The 16,391-nt window shown below is 32.3% G+C and overlaps 4 protein-coding genes across 5 annotated transcripts; 2 read left to right on the top strand and 2 right to left on the bottom strand.

The window, feature by feature from the left end:
* Position 1: 1 nt before the first annotated feature.
* On the bottom strand, positions 2-5,056 carry LOC123714885 (tetraspanin-17). Of its 2 annotated transcripts, XM_045669517.1 has the most exons (5): positions 4,912-5,056; positions 2,195-2,413; positions 1,551-1,733; positions 1,103-1,300; positions 2-630 (listed from the first exon to the last, which is right to left on the bottom strand). In XM_045669517.1, exons 1-5 carry the CDS (start codon positions 4,972-4,974, stop codon positions 340-342), a joined length of 954 nt encoding a protein of 317 aa, XP_045525473.1. In that variant the 5' UTR covers positions 4,975-5,056; the 3' UTR covers positions 2-339. The 2 variants fall into 2 exon arrangements, with proteins under 2 accessions (XP_045525473.1, XP_045525474.1); XM_045669518.1 differs by lacking the exons at positions 2,195-2,413; positions 4,912-5,056 and adding an exon at positions 1,920-1,997.
* A 104-nt stretch (positions 5,057-5,160) lies between these two features.
* On the bottom strand, positions 5,161-8,702 carry LOC123714884 (putative elongator complex protein 4). Its single transcript, XM_045669516.1, has 7 exons — positions 8,522-8,702; positions 8,406-8,441; positions 7,997-8,112; positions 7,468-7,708; positions 6,629-6,900; positions 5,820-6,054; positions 5,161-5,304 (listed from the first exon to the last, which is right to left on the bottom strand). The coding sequence occupies exons 1-7, from the start codon at positions 8,631-8,633 to the stop codon at positions 5,213-5,215; spliced, it is 1,104 nt and encodes a 367-aa protein (XP_045525472.1). The 5' UTR covers positions 8,634-8,702; the 3' UTR covers positions 5,161-5,212.
* A 265-nt stretch (positions 8,703-8,967) lies between these two features.
* LOC123715519 (eukaryotic translation initiation factor 3 subunit M) lies at positions 8,968-12,702 on the top strand. Its single transcript, XM_045670564.1, has 7 exons — positions 8,968-9,141; positions 9,337-9,516; positions 9,999-10,093; positions 10,326-10,541; positions 10,884-11,149; positions 11,459-11,602; positions 12,084-12,702. The coding sequence occupies exons 1-7, from the start codon at positions 9,097-9,099 to the stop codon at positions 12,296-12,298; spliced, it is 1,161 nt and encodes a 386-aa protein (XP_045526520.1). The 5' UTR covers positions 8,968-9,096; the 3' UTR covers positions 12,299-12,702.
* Positions 12,703-13,395: 693 nt separating this feature from the next.
* On the top strand, positions 13,396-15,539 carry LOC123715443 (SUN domain-containing protein 3-like). Its single transcript, XM_045670445.1, has 4 exons — positions 13,396-13,627; positions 13,947-14,099; positions 14,399-14,685; positions 15,202-15,539. Exons 1-4 carry the CDS (start codon positions 13,436-13,438, stop codon positions 15,494-15,496), a joined length of 927 nt encoding a protein of 308 aa, XP_045526401.1. The 5' UTR covers positions 13,396-13,435; the 3' UTR covers positions 15,497-15,539.
* The last annotated feature ends 852 nt before the right edge of the window (positions 15,540-16,391 follow it).

Consider the following 16,391-nt stretch of genomic DNA (forward strand, 5'->3'; position numbering starts at 1 on the left):
TTATTGTGTTTAATTTTATTTATAATGCATAAAAGAAGCTTAAAACTAAATAATTCTGCACATGGAGCTAAATACTTTAGAGTTCATAGGTATGGTGAAAGAAGCAGAATGAATGTGGCGGTTTTAAAACATATAATATAGGAATGATCGTCCAGTATGGCAATGTAACCTCTTAATGTTTTATAACATATGTTCCTATACGGGTAAGTAAATAAATAATCAGTCTTCAGTAGATTATGGCTAAAACTACCACATAATAGACTCGGCCTGATGTTTGTACAATAAATCGGAGAATTTATCCAATTTTTTCTCTAAAGTATTTATCTCCATGGCTAATTCTCAGACCATTTCGTTGGGTTTTGTATGAAAGAGTCTGGGGTTCCTCACCCGGGGACTGTAGAAGTTATTAGGCTGTATGTATTTCGTCGTTATCGGCTCGTCTGTGCGTTCATAAATATTTTCTTTTTTATCATTCACGAACATTTTGACTCTGCGATGTTTCCTGAGTTGAATGCAAGAGAATACTGTGGTAAGTAAAATCCCTAATTTGAAGATAGCGCCGACAAAAAGTGCAATCATCAATATGAAATATTGATCTTGATACCAATCTTCTAACTTCATCAGACATCCCTGAAAAGACATGCGTATTGGTTTGAGTCAGATCAAACAAGCTTAAAGCAAGATAGCTGAGAATTTGTACTGTCTGTTAGCGATAATGTTTGTTATGTCAATAAATTAGAAGAGACCTACATGATGACATCAAAGCAATTTAATAACCGCTTTATACATATCTCACATCTCACATCATCACAATACAAAGGGAGTTTCCAGTAGGTAGAGGCTTATTAAGTAATGCGCCTTTTATTTAAGTGTCGTGTTTTGAAAAGTATCTTGAGACCAATTTAGTCTGAAAAAAGTTATTTGATTCAGAATCTACTATGACTTCCTATATTATGTAGGTATGTAGAATATTATAATTTGGATATTAGGTTTCTGAGGTATTATTATTATTAATTAAAAAGGTTACTAAAAATTGGTGGTTCATAGCTCGTAGGTCTTCATCACCATCAGATGAGCTAATTATAATAAATCAGTAACTTACCGGTACATATCTAAACTGGGCATTTGGCGTAACCTCCTGACACCTGGACTGGTTAACAGGCGCCGGATTGAGGTAGGACTCCTCTTCGCCTTGCACGCAGCAGCTCAACGGAACAGACATACCGCGTGGGCCCAAACGCCGTAACTGCCATATCGACATGTCGTAGTTACGGGCACTTGTCATGCCGCAACATTTTAACTGAAATCACCGCCGAACAAATAAAACTATATGTCATTTCGTAATGATATATTTCAATACTTTTAAAGTGGAACAAGTTCAATTCAAAATGTATTTAAGAAGTATGTATGAAATCGCAATATATATATATTTGTTTACGTTATATTAATCACTCTATTTCTAACAATCCAAAACTAAGTACCAATGTATTCTCGAAGGATACACTGAACGTATATCTAAACAATAAATCTCAATAAGTGCGACCACACACCTCAGTTTGAGCAAGATCCACGGCAGTGGTGAAATCCTCATAGTCAGGAACACCATAATAACCCTGCAATGCTCCAACAGAGCCACCTCGCGTATTCTGAATGCCAAAACATCTAGGCCAGATTGCAGAAATAACTCCGGCCGCGCAATCACAGAGAAGTAAGGATAACACAACTAGAAAATACTGAAAAATAAAATAAATAGTAGAAATCTCATCTAATTTGCTATAATAAAACCTTGCTAGCAATTATATTAAAAAGAGTGGTGTGAATATATTTAAATAGGCATTTATAATAGTACCAATGTTTTTGGAAAACGGAACATAAACCTTTATGAAAGCTACACCTTTTTATAAGCGGAAGTAAATTACCGTATAATTCATACACACAGCTACAGGCTACTACAAATATCTTTTAAATGATTTGCCCTTATCGCTATTGGATTTTTGTTAACAGTTATCTAGATTAAAGCTGCAACTAGTACTTCAAGACATAGATATTGTAATAACTTTTTAAAACTGAGTAATAACTACTCGTAAACGCAAGTTTTAGGTTAGGTCGCGTTTTCAAATATATTCTTAGTATGTTTACATAATGTTATGATTTTAGTAGACTAACCATGGTTTAATGAAAGACATATACTTACGAATGTCAGCACAATATATCCCGGCATACAAGTAGCCCAGACGCCCAAAGACGCTAACGTGCATATCGTGAGACCAGATGCAAGCAAAGCTAATGCTACATAATAAAATGGTGGCTCTTCCAAGCCATCTTCCGGTGTTGCTAATAAACGCGAAAGTAGAACCCTTCGAGTGTCGCATAGTAGAAAGAAGCCGCAAACCACTTGTGCAAAACCACATATCTATAAATTAAGAAATTAGTTTCTATAGTTGTAAATGGCTTTACCAGGTAATGCGACATCTCTTAAACCCATCTGGGTTTTCGATAGAGAATAGTGGGTTTCGGAACAGAACAGTACTCAATCATTACATATTCAGTGGTCGAAAGTAATTTGCCTGTTAATTATAATTACAGAAACAGGCACCTAACTGTAACGTATTTCTGAACGTAATGTACCCATACACCAGTTTACTAAATATAAAAATAGTTTCAAGCAAAGTTTTAAAAGAATCAAAACCTGTATCAATTAATCCAAAGCCAAATTATATAATTATATCGTAAACAGACGCATACATGCATATGTCCCAGTTTGCACAACACAAATCAAAATTGTAATACAACCTAGGTTAGGTTGTACTACACTAAACCATTAAAAGTATTCTTTATTGTAAAAATACAAATAATCCGCCAATGCATTCTAAATATATTTTAATCCAAAGCCAAATTATATAATTATATCGTTAACAGATGCGTCTGTATGTATATGCATATGTCCCAGTTTGCACAACACAAATCAAAATTGTAATACAACCTAGGTTAGGTTGTACTACACTAAACCATTAAAAGTATTCTTTATTGTAAAAATACAAATAATCCGCCAATGCATTCTAAATATATTTTAATCCAAAACCAAATTATATAATTATATCGTAAACAGACGCATATATGCATATGTCCCAGTTTGCACAACACAAATCAAAATTGTAATACAACCTAGATTAGGTTGTACTACACTTAACCATTAAAAGTATTCTTTATTGTAAAAATACAAATAATCCGCCAATCCATTCTAAATATATTTTAATCCAAAGCCAAATTATATAATTATATCGTAAACAGACGCATATATGCATATGTCCCAGTTTGCACAACACAAATCAAAATTGTAATACAACCTAGGTTAGGTTGTACTACACTAAACCATTAAAAGTATTCTTTATTGTAAAAATACAAATAATCCGCCAATGCATTCTAAATATATTTTAATCCAAAGCCAAATTATATAATTATATCGTTAACAGACGCATATATGCATATGTCCCAGTTTGCACAACACAAATCAAAATTGTAATACAACCTAGGTTAGGTTGTACTACACTAAACCATTAAAAGTATTCTTTATTGTAAAAATACAAATAATCCGCCAATGCATTCTAAATATATTTTAATCCAAAGCCAAATTATATAATTATATCGTTAACAGACGCATATATGCATATGTCCCAGTTTGCACAACACAAATCAAAATTGTAATACAACCTAGGTTAGGTTGTACTACACTAAACCATTAAAAGTATTCTTTATTGTAAAAATACAAATAATCCGCCAATGCATTCTAAATATATTTTAATCCAAAGCCAAATTATATAATTATATCGTAAACAGACGCATACATGCATATGTCCCAGTTTGCACAACACAAATCAAAATTGTAATACAACCTAGGTTAGGTTGTACTATACTAAACCATTAAAAGTATTCTTTATTGTAAAAATACAAATAATCCGCCAATGCATTCTAAATATATTTTAATCCAAAGCCAAATTATATAATTATATCGTAAACAGACGCATATATGCATATGTCCCAGTTTGCACAACACAAATCAAAATTGTAATACAACCTAGGTTAGGTTGTACTACACTAAACCATTAAAAGTATTCTTTATTGTAAAAATACAAATAATCCGCCAATGCATTCTAAATATATTTTAATCCAAAGCCAAATTATATAATTATATCGTAAACAGACGCATACATGCATATGTCCCAGTTTGCACAACACAAATCAAAATTGTAATACAACCTAGGTTAGGTTGTACTATACTAAACCATTAAAAGTATTCTTTATTGTAAAAATACAAATAATCCGCCAATGCATTCTAAATATATTTTAATCCAAAGCCAAATTATATAATTATATCGTAAACAGACGCATATATGCATATGTCCCAGTTTGCACAACACAAATCAAAATTGTAATACAACCTAGGTTAGGTTGTACTACACTAAACCATTAAAAGTATTCTTTATTGTAAAAATACAAATAATCCGCCAATGCATTCTAAATATATTTTAATCCAAAGCCAAATTATATAATTATATCGTAAACAGACGCATATATGCATATGTCCCAGTTTGCACAACACAAATCAAAATTGTAATACAACCTAGGTTAGGTTGTACTACACTAAACCATTAAAAGTATTCTTTATTGTAAAAATACAAATAATCCGCCAATGCATTCTAAATATATTTTAATCCAAAGCCAAATTATATAATTATATCGTAAACAGACGCATATATGCATATGTCCCAGTTTGCACAACACAAATCAAAATTGTAATACAACCTAGGTTAGGTTGTACTACACTAAACCATTAAAAGTATTTATTGTAAAAAATACAAATAATCCGCCATTTATTATAAATATATTTTAAGGCAACAATTTCATACTTACAAAGAACACACTATTAAAACAACCAAATAGCACATTAGCACTTGCAATTTTTCTCAATTTCATTGTCCTTCAGGAATGGAAATATATTTTTAATCGATTCTATTTAACTATTTCTAAGCAACACATGAACACGTTAACTGGTATCGTTTTGACTGTATGCAGAATAGATGTGCCGGTTTTAAGGAGATACGCTCTGTTGATCAGCTGGGGTGACTAATAATTAAGGAATTTTTGAAATGAATGCACGAGTTACTTTTGTACGTTAATTTATTGGCCGTATGTTACGGAAATATAATTGAGCTTAAAATTCTACATCTTTCTTTCTGAAGCCGCCGCAGCCTCGCGGTACCGCTGTGATGTCGTCTTGTTCTCTTTCGCTGGATTCTTCGAGTTCTGTAAAATGTTGAGACTATAAAATCGCAATATAAATAGTAGTAATTGTTTGCGTTGGTTACTACACTGAAATTTATCAATATTTAAAGATTAATCTGTTAAAATCTTTAAAAAAAAACAGTTGATAGTAGGGCGACCTTATCGATAAGATGCATGCGGGAAACCTTAAAGGGAAAATAAAATTAATCAAGAAAATAGTAAGCTCAGTGCAGAGCAGACAGACAAAATTTTTTTTTGGGTTTCTTTGCAATGCTTTTTCTCACTTATTTCAAGAAAAAAAAGCTCTTGACTATACAGACTATTAAAGATAGAAATCAGTTTACATTGCAAAAAAGGCTTTCAATGTTCGCTTCTTTAATGTACTTAAAAATAAAAGAATAATTTTTAAGTTACGTGGTCTAGATCTTTTCAAGGGCAAGCGGCAGCAATCGCCTATTAATTATTAATAATTATTACTTTCTTTTGTCTCCCTGCGCAGGTAATATCACTATGACTTCAATATATTAAAAGCTCACCTGGTGGCAAATGCAATTTCTCGATAACAAACTTCTTCCTCTTAAGTTTAAATGCCAAATCCAGGCTAGAAGGCACAAAAGGCACGAGGGAGTACAGAGCAGATAATTTTGTTAAATGGAACAGGCCGTGATATTCATTGAACGCTGGGTTTGTTTCTTTATCCGAACCAGCAAATGATTCTATTCTCACTGCATTGTCCATAGAGTAGAGCAATCTATTCATTATGTGGTCGTCCTGGAATGAAAATCATTTTGACTGAAGTGAATCAATGTAAGTGGCAGTACAAGCATCTTGTTAAATGAAATGCAAATAAAAAGTTTGACGGAGATATTTGCTTTGATTTTCATAAGATTAATTATAAGTGACAAAAGAGTACAACCTTTATTTCTTTGAAATATTACATTTAATTTAAAGCTTCATCTCTGCCAAAACACAATTGTTGTAAATTTTAAAAATTAATTAAAGAAGACAATATCGAAATTGTTGTTTCAATTTATTGTACTATATTGTTTTCAATTAATCATATTTTATGAACACAAATCATATACTTATTTATTTAATACAATATCTATGTTTTCTATGTTTTTTGTATAAACATTTTTGGATTTTTCATGACTAATAAATTACACAACCTAAATAAATAATTTAATACCAAATTTGTATTAAAAATGGATACAGATTTGAATAATAAATAAGTTAAGAAATACCATTGATTTAAATAACAATTTTGACTTAATTTTCTGTTTTAACTTTTCCTTACAAAATATTTAACAAATGGCTTTAATTTACAACTAAACTACATACTTACATCAAATAAATGAGATGGTATAGTAATGAAAGCGACAGCGTTTGTATCCCTTAGTAATATTCTTAAACAGTACATGAATTTTATTAAATCTTGGCCATATTTATTATCTAAGGGCTCCTCATCGCAATCCATTGCCATCCAGATCGGAGACCCTAGCAAGTGTATACTGATTCTAAGTATATTTTTCTTTTTGTTACTTCTTCTGTATAAGTCATTGGCTAGAACATCCTTGATTTTGTTCAGAGTTTGAGTAAATAGCCCATTCTTGAAAGCTGAAAAGTTCACACAAGAACATACTTAACATAAATATGACACAGTCAACTAGCTCAATTAGTCATTCACTCAACAGCCTAGCCTCTTTACTAAGCAACACTTTTCTACTTGCATACTGATTGTTCAGCTGCAGCCGTTATTTGGTACAACATTTAATAAATTGGCAGGCTAAAGCTTAGGCCATTTGTACAATATCCCTATCATGTGATTAATAAAAAAGACTGTTTTTTGGAAATCATGAGCCTAGCGTAATGACAGTTTGACTCAAGGTGGCAGAAAGTGGAACTTAATTGAAATGAACAGTCAACAGGCTAAGCATGCAGTGAATTGTCATCAATCCATGTCATTTGCCTAGCTGTTTCATAAAATGTGTAATATCATTCAGGTTAAATGGCTCTAATTAGTTAAGAGGCTAGACTGTAAATTGCACAGCTAAGCTTGGAACTTTTGACCTTCAATATGTGTACTTAGTTTTGAAAGTAAACATTGTTTATGTGAGACTTTAAGATATCTTAGCCTTCAATTTAATTTTCATAAAGTCCTATGTAGATATAAGCTTCACTTACCACTCTTTACATTGTTGTCAACTGGATTTAAAAAACAATATGTAATGTTACTTTTCTTAATTGTATCTGTATCAATATATCTGCTTAAATCAAAATGATGACCAAAATTAGTTTCATTGTCAAAGGAGGACTCAACCTGAGCTAAGCCTTCATATCTCCATGCTATTTTCATCTCATCTTGGGGTACTTTATTCATTTTATCATCTTTTTGTACCACACATGGCTGAGGTAACTCTTTGACCTGTAAATTATTTATTGAAGTGACTTTAACACAGTATAATATTTAGTCAAAACAATATAAAAATACATATTAGTTAACATAAGCGGAAAATGTTATTACCAATCTTATAAGAAAACATAAACTTTAATAACATACTGTCATCTTGTATTATCGGTACTGTTTATATTTAAAATACAGTCTAGTTTGATTTATTTGTTCCAATAAGACACAAATTTAGGAGCAATCACATTTCTATAGGCATTAATTCTATTTAAGATTCCATTAAGAATATATAAATTTAAATCTTACTATTTCTTCTGGGTTCTCATCAGCAGAAAAAAGTAATAAATCATGGTTACAAACAACACCTTCAGCTATAAAGTATTTTGTGAGCACCCTACTATAACTGCCCAACACATCTGATTCTGTAAAAGATATATTATATATTTTATTTATGCTCTAGATGATGCAGAAAAATAGAATATTGGATCAAAGGTGTGTATATGTGTGTGTGTAAGTGTACAAAAATGGGTACAGTTTTACTGTCATGAATTTAACTTAAGTATGTAAATTTAAAACTGTGACAATAAAACATGTATTATAAGCATCAAGATTTATTATTCAGTATAAATGCAGTCTAATCCAATCTTGTTGGTGTGCTTCTTAAATTTCTTTTAAACTCGAAGAAATTGTAAAATGTAATGTTAAAAAAACATACCTACGGCGAATATTCCTCCAGTTGGCAATCCACCACCTAAAATATAATGAAACCAGTCAACAGGGCTCCGAAAAAGATTTAAGGTTAACCAATACATATCATAACCACTAACATACCAATAACATAATCGAGAGAAGGAATGCCAGACGATAACACCAGTAAATTGTTCTTCAACTTAGTTCCTGTAACAGTTAAGCACGATTCTGTAATTTTATGGAACCCAGACATTTTTTAAACGTGAACAATGGTTTATTGAAAATGTTTGTTTACTATTTTTACGATAAAAAAGTACAAAAATTGACAGTACAGTGTGACAGCTTACAGCTACAGTAAATATAGCTTGAGGCTTCTTGAAGTCAATGCTGAATATATGAATTACTTCTGTCTTCAATATTTGCTATGTATTAAAAAAAGTTGTTTTGTTTTAAGTTCAGTTCCTGCAACAATTTAACATTAATTTTAAAATATTCGTTCTATGATTCTGTCTACATCGAACATTAACTTTGACAGCAATTATCATGAGCTTGACGCTTCAGTCCACACAATGAATGGCAATTGACATTTACGACTAGGTCTTTTGGCTTTTGCTTTTACGATCGTGTATCCCACGTCTTCATGTATTTTGGAGTGATTAAATCGTTAATAAATATATTTAAAGCATTTCAATCAAAGTGAAACGGAATATACCAAAATGCAAGGACCAGCAGTGTTTATGGATATATCCCTTGAGGATCAAGTAAGTTAACATGAAGTAACATAACCTCGATAGTTTTTCGGCAATACTACTTAAGTGTTCATTTAGTTAATTATTCCTCAGTAAGGGGAACAATTAAAGTAGAATTTGATAGTTATAACATTGCATATGTTCAGGTTTGGTATTCATCTGAAGCGTTAATGTTTCGTTAACTGATCGTTATTTTTTTCACTTCAGGCTCTAGAGTTAAGGAAGTATTTTAAGAACCTTGGTGCAGAAATTTCTGAAGAAAAGTCTCCTAAAGGTATAGAGGATGATCTACACAAAATCACTGGTGTTTGTGATAATTGTTTTAAAGAGAACAATGAGGCAGACATTGAAGCAGTTCTTAACAGTATTGTATCTATAATGGTATCTGTAAGTATTATGTACATTTTATGCCTGTCATTGTCACTATAAGGGCACGCTCCTATTTCGCCATGCCTAACTGATGGGACCTACTAGGTAGAGCCTGAATGTTTTGTTATTATTATATTTGATGTTTAATAAGGCATTACGGAGCTAGAAGATGGTAATGCTTTTAGCTCCGTAGTTAAAAGCATTACCTATAAGCTAAAGATAGTTGGAACCATCTTGTAGAATAAAAATTTAGTGATTATAAAGAGTGGTAGAGAATTTCTTTACCAATTTTTTTTACAAATATGTGTTTCTACGTCTAAATATAGAATCATTTCATTTTTAATTCAAATGAAATTCTTTAAAACTTGTTTTTAATTTTGGCTTGTTTACGCACAATGGACCTATTGAGAGTCTAAGTGCGGAAACTGAGTCCACATACACACATTTTGGCTTATCTAGTTTTCAATAAACAATTACAGTACTTAATATTTATTTTACAGATACCACTAGAACGCGGTGAGAATCTTATTGTGGCATTTAGTCAGAGATTAGGCAAAGCTCCAGAACCTAAACTTGGATTGATTTCATTACAAGCGTAAGTTGTTATATAATCTTATTAATTACTAAAAACAAAATTGTTCATAAACTACTAATCTAAAAAATGACTTATTAAAGTTATTTATTTTATACTAATATTAGCATAAGCTAATCTTAAGTTTAATTTAAAATAAAAACAATTGATGTATTATATACAGTTGAGGTTAAGATACTAAGGTTTGATAAAGGTACTTACCATAAGAATGTTAAAATTAAGCTGTTTCTTTCAGTCTGTGGCGTTTGTATAATAATTTGGAGCCCAACTCTCCACTCCGGTACAATGTTTATTACCATGTAATAGAACTTGCAGCACGAATTGGTGCAGTGGGAGATGTCTTTAAAGGTGTTGAACAACTCAAAAAGGAGTTTGCATCTTGCCCACCAACCAGTGAGCAAATGCAAAAATTGTATAGATTATTGCATCAAGTCTTGAAAGATAATAACAGGTATTAACACCACTTTGCTATTTAGAGTAGTTGAGTATTAATAGTAATTTGGTATAGCATGTAGCTTTTTGATAAAAGGCCATATCAACACAAACCATTCCTGAAAAAAACATATTTATACAAACAAACATCTTTGTTGAGTTGATCTTTAAAATATACAAATTGTAGATATAGAATGTTTTGCCATAATATTTACTTATGATTTTGGTAGTATTTTTAATTTAAACAACATAAAGGCAGGTATATGCAATATAGGTAAATGCAACACATAGGTTTTAAAGATTTTTGAACATCTTATTTTAAATCCAAGTTAAATTATTGATTTCATATGATTTATTTCAGTGAACTGGCTTCAAAAGTTATGATTGAGTTGTTAGGCACTTACACAGATGAGAACGCTTCGTATGCAAGAGAAGATGCCATAAAATGTATAGTAACTGCTTTGGCAGACCCCAACACATTCCTTTTGGATCCCTTACTAGAGCTCAAACCAGTACGTTTTTTGGAAGGAGAAGTCATTCATGATTTACTGTCCATTTTTGTATCAGAAAAACTGTCAAGCTACCAAAAGTTTTACGAAAATCACAAGGAATTTGTACATTCCCAAGGTAATTTATATATTTATTATTATTTCCAGTTACAAGAGGTCTAATTTCTGTTTGTAATTTATTGATAATCGTTACAATGCAAATAAATTTCTTGAGTAGCCAGATGACTTTAGGTTGTGTTATTGAGTAATTTAGCTTTTTCGTTTGACTGTATTCCAACTATTACATCCAATTATAAGACACACATATAATGTGTTTGAAGCGTTTGTGTAATGTGTTTGTGTAAATAAAAAATTAATTAAATTAACGGTAAGTAAGCATTTGAACGAATAAATGCCTTAATACCTCTTAGTATATTTTGATTTTTAGGCCTAAATCATGAGCAGAACATCAAGAAGATGAGAATATTATCATTCATGCAGATCGCAGAGTCGAACCCTGAACTCTCATTTGATGAAATTACTTCAGAATTACAAATTGACGAGAAAGATGTAGAAGGCTTTATTATTGAAGGTAAAACTCAGACATGATTAATTTTATTATTTATAACAACATTAAAGATGTTAAGACTAGTTGTCGACCTCGGTAGAAAGTGTTTTGCGTGCATTCATTGCATTGTTGGTTGGATTGTCAATAAATTCATAAAATATGGTGGATAACGTGTCGGTATATTGAAATATATATTTCTTTTTAATTAACATTTATCAACATGACAATCTCCTCGAATACTACATCAAAGGTTTTCAGGAAATATGAAAGCAACTTAAGTGACCCCGAGATCATTTTCTGCATTTTAAACTATTGTATGAAGAATACATTCACATACACTATGCTTTATTGTCGCTAACTATAATTGTTATATTTTCTTTTTATAGGAGTGTTTATTGATTTATAGTTATATTGAATTCTTCTGCATTTGTTTACAATTTTGACACGGTACGGACTCTGAAGGTTTTTCTTAGACGCCTAATAATGTAATAATTTGTTCTGTCAGTTCTGAAAACTCGCTTAGTTCGCGCACGCGTGAATCAAGCGCAACGTATGGTCCGCGTGTCCAGCACGATGCATCGCACCTTTGGCCCCGCCCAGTGGCAACATCTGCGGGACGTATTGGTCGCGTGGCGTGCCAACGTGAACCAAGCTCACGAATCTATGAAATCCGTTACCACTGCGCAGGTGGAGTACGCAGCACAGCAGCAGAAGGCTTAAATTATGGATATGTTACACGTTCAACTGTCTCTGGGTGGCGCTGGATGCAATAATTCAGGAAATTTTCTTATGCGAAGGACTTCTTTGTATGATGTAAAAGTGAATTTATATATTATAAACTGTTCTTCGATTCAGATATAAACATATTTTGAATTCATATTTCTAGAGATAGTTTTTTGTCGTAACCAAATATACCGTTAAAATGTTGGAATTTCATCTTGTCTTAATTTTCAAAAAGTTGCCATTGCGATGTACTTTAAAAATAGATTTAATGTTTTAAATATGCTCATGTTCTTGTCACGGGGACCGCGATGATAAATATAAGTTCCACATGTAATTTGTAATAGATTGTCACAATTTTGTATGGAGACTTTTTCGAGGAAATATAATATGTAACGAGTCAATACTGTTTTATTGTGTATATATATATATACGTATTATTAGGTTCATTGAAATCTGCTCCTGTAAAACTGAGAATTTATGAAGAACTGCGAGATAAGAAAAGATGTGTCACCGACTTGAATTTGTAGCTTTGGAAAAGATAATCAATAAGATAAAGATACTTTGTATTTCATAAGTCGTAAACAAAACATTAGCGACTACTCCACTTGTTTACTAATAATGTTCTTATATTCAATAGGTCTATAATAAACTAACGATAAACTAAAAACGTACAAGGTTATGTCCTTCAAAATGGTTTTGATTTATTATGCTTTTCAAAACTTTCCAAAACAAATATTGATTGACCACAATTACTGAACAAAATAAATTTCAATACCCCAAAAAGCTACGCACGCAAACATATTAGGCCTTTCCTCCCACCTATTTGACGAAGAGTACCTTACCACTATATATAAGGGACAAGATATATAGGGTTATATCTTGTCCCTTTTCCTTGTCGCAGTTCATCGTATTCTTTATTGTTATTCATGCTATGTTAGCTGTTTAGTTTTTAAGACTTCTTATGTGTTATGAAACTCCCGTTACTCATAAACCATAGACTATTCTATTTATCTTTTTAAAACATTTACATTATCTATGGTTTATCTTCTATATATTGTCAAAGTGTGGTCTGCTGTTATCATTAAAAGTAATTCTGTAATAAGGATAAAAATCAAAAACAGGTTTTCTACACTTATGCATTACGCAACCTACGAACAACCCAGTTGTTTCCGCCGATATGCGTTCAGATCGTTTGTCTGTGTGGTTCTTTCCATGTTACTTGGACTGCATCTCCAATCACATTTTTGGGTTCCACCAGAAGGTATCGAGAGGGACTTCACTGACATCAAGGATGTAATAAGCCAATTGTCATACGGTCTCACTGAGGTTAATATTCCTCTTTAACCAAAAAACTCTACAATATCCAGCCGGGATCTATTTGCTTTAATTGTATACGAGATTACGATTTTTGTATAAAAATACCGTTTGACAGCTGTTCTTTTCTTGTTCCTACTACTCCTAGTAATTACGACTGGTATGTCAGTCACAAAACCGGAATGTTAGGATATGCACCCGGAGGGATAATCTAGTACTAAATATGAAGTATGATCTTAAGATATCTCAGCCACTTCCTTTTTATCATAGTTTTGTTTTATTTCGATAAATAAAAAAGATGATGGCATAAATCAATACATTACTTCTATAGATAAATCGAAAACATGAAAAGTTGCAAGGTGAAATAGAGCGTATATCGGAAACCTTGCCCGCTGTGGCAGCGGCTGCTGGACGAGCGAGGGACGCGCTTGAACCTTCAAGGATGAGTAGACACAGTCTCAATGTCCACGATTATGACAGACAGGTAGGTCCACTAAAGGGCAGATTTTAGTGCTTTTCCCCATGTAACTTTATAACTAGGTTTATTTTGTTTTCGGGATAAATACAGGACTTTCACAACCCTTGATTTGACCAAGCTGCGTATAAACCTGTAGGTAAATAATAATTGCAATGAATACCTACCCATCTACCAAAGTTACGCGGCGTTAAACCAAACAATTAACGCCGCGTAATAAAATTTATTTCGAAGAATATTTAAAAAATGCTATTAGAAAAGCACAAAACCAATGTGCGTACACAAGTCATATTTCCATTTGCTTCCAGATAGTCGATTATGCCTTAGAAACTGCAGGTGCTAAAGTGATTGACACTGGAAATACCATAGAATACATGATACACGAGTCGCCTGTCAGTTGGGCTCTTCATATATTAGCCGCGTCTTTCTGTCGGGAGTGTTTGGGCGCTGCTTCTATCATCCGACCAGGTACATTGCCAGGAGAATGCTGGGCCTTTAAAGGTACCAAAGGCGAGGCAACTATACGCCTTTTGAGCAACATTTATGTGACTGGTATCAGTTTAGAACATATACCACCTCATATTTCACCAACCAAGTAGGTATCAAAACAAACTTAATAAGTTTAGACATATCCAAGTTTTGTTAAATTTATTTAAGTTAATAATATTTTGATATATTATTACTTTTTAATAAATTAATGCAACATGCAATACAACCACACATTTGGTTTAATTGTTAAAATTTTAGTTCCGTACTTAAATATACCAGACCCGTTCCGTACTTAATTATGATCCAAGTGCTTTACAGGAATCGAAGTCAACAGAAGACAAAATAAAATGACAATAAAAAAGTCAATAATTTCATACTTTACTTTTAATATACAATTATGGTTTACAGAAAAAAAATATAGTTAGGTTACAATTTTAGTGGAACTCCCTCCATAACTTTAGCCCTCCTCTACGTGAAATAATACACGCACTTAATTCAGTTAAAGTTTAATTGCGTTAAAGTTTAATTCCGTTAAAGTTTAATTCCATTAAAGTCTGTTAAAGTTTAATTTGACCAGCACAGTTCACAGAACCACCATAATTTATAATATATGTTCTTCCAGGGAGATATCTTCAGCGCCCCGATTATTTCAACTGGAGGGATTAGAATTTCGTAACGACCCATACCCACACGACTTCGGATCTTTCGAATACGACAAAGACGCAAAGCCTATACAATATTTCGAAGTTCGACATCCGTCCACGAAGGGATATAACTTAGTTCGCATAAGGATATACTCAAACTGGGGTCACACAGTTTATACGTGCGTGTATCGGGTGCGAGTTCATGGTGAACTTGTGAGAAAATCGCCGAATTCAATCAGAGATGATGGTGATAATCTTGTGGAACTAGAATAACAGAGAAAATGACGATCCATTTGTTTTCCTAATATATAAGGTACGAAAGTAAGCTGTTATTTGTCACTTTAACTTAACATGATTTGATGACTTTAATTTAACATGATTTATAATAAATACTAAAATTTATATTGTCTTTTATTTACGCGTTTATCATTCGTATGTAATATATTAGAAATATTTGTTTTATTCGATTTCATTTGAACATTTGACCAAAGATAAATGAGGGTGAAGTATTTTTTCGTTGTATGTATGTACTCGCTAATCTTCTAAATTATTAAATAGGGTCTTTCACGCTTTTTTAAATAGTCAAATGTCGGCTAGTGTAAACATTAAGACTTGTTTTCAATGACATGATGTAGCGTTGAAGTTGATTTTTAAAGATTATCCAAAAAACGTGTTAGCCTAGAGGCTTCAATGTGCGACTCTCATCCCCATAGCTTCGAACCCCGGCTGTGCACCTATGAACATTCTGTCTAAAAATAAAAAAAATATGTGGTGGCGCTACAACATCTTTAGGTCAAGGGAGGCAGATTTCTAAATCTGTTTCATGATCATTTTTCAATCTAATGGCAAGTAGATGATCAGCCTTTTGTGCCTTGACTTTTGGGATTGACATGCGGTTTCCTCTCGATATTTTCCTTCACCGTTCGAGAGAATGTTAAATACGCAAATTCAATTAATAAAACGCCAGTCAAAAACTGCATAGCAAAATGCCAGTGAAATGTGCTGTAAGGATAAGGAAGTAACATATAAAAATTATACGTATTCTTTAATATTAGGTCCTTACATATGAAATTGGCGTATTTCGTACTGGCCACTTTCATCACGATGTTCTCCTCTTTGGTAAGGAATTCCAAATTAAAATTGGTACAGCTATGTAATCATGTATTTG

This window comes from Pieris brassicae, chromosome 10, assembly GCF_905147105.1.
Source record: "Pieris brassicae chromosome 10, ilPieBrab1.1, whole genome shotgun sequence".
NCBI classification, from domain to species: domain Eukaryota; kingdom Metazoa; phylum Arthropoda; class Insecta; order Lepidoptera; family Pieridae; genus Pieris; species Pieris brassicae.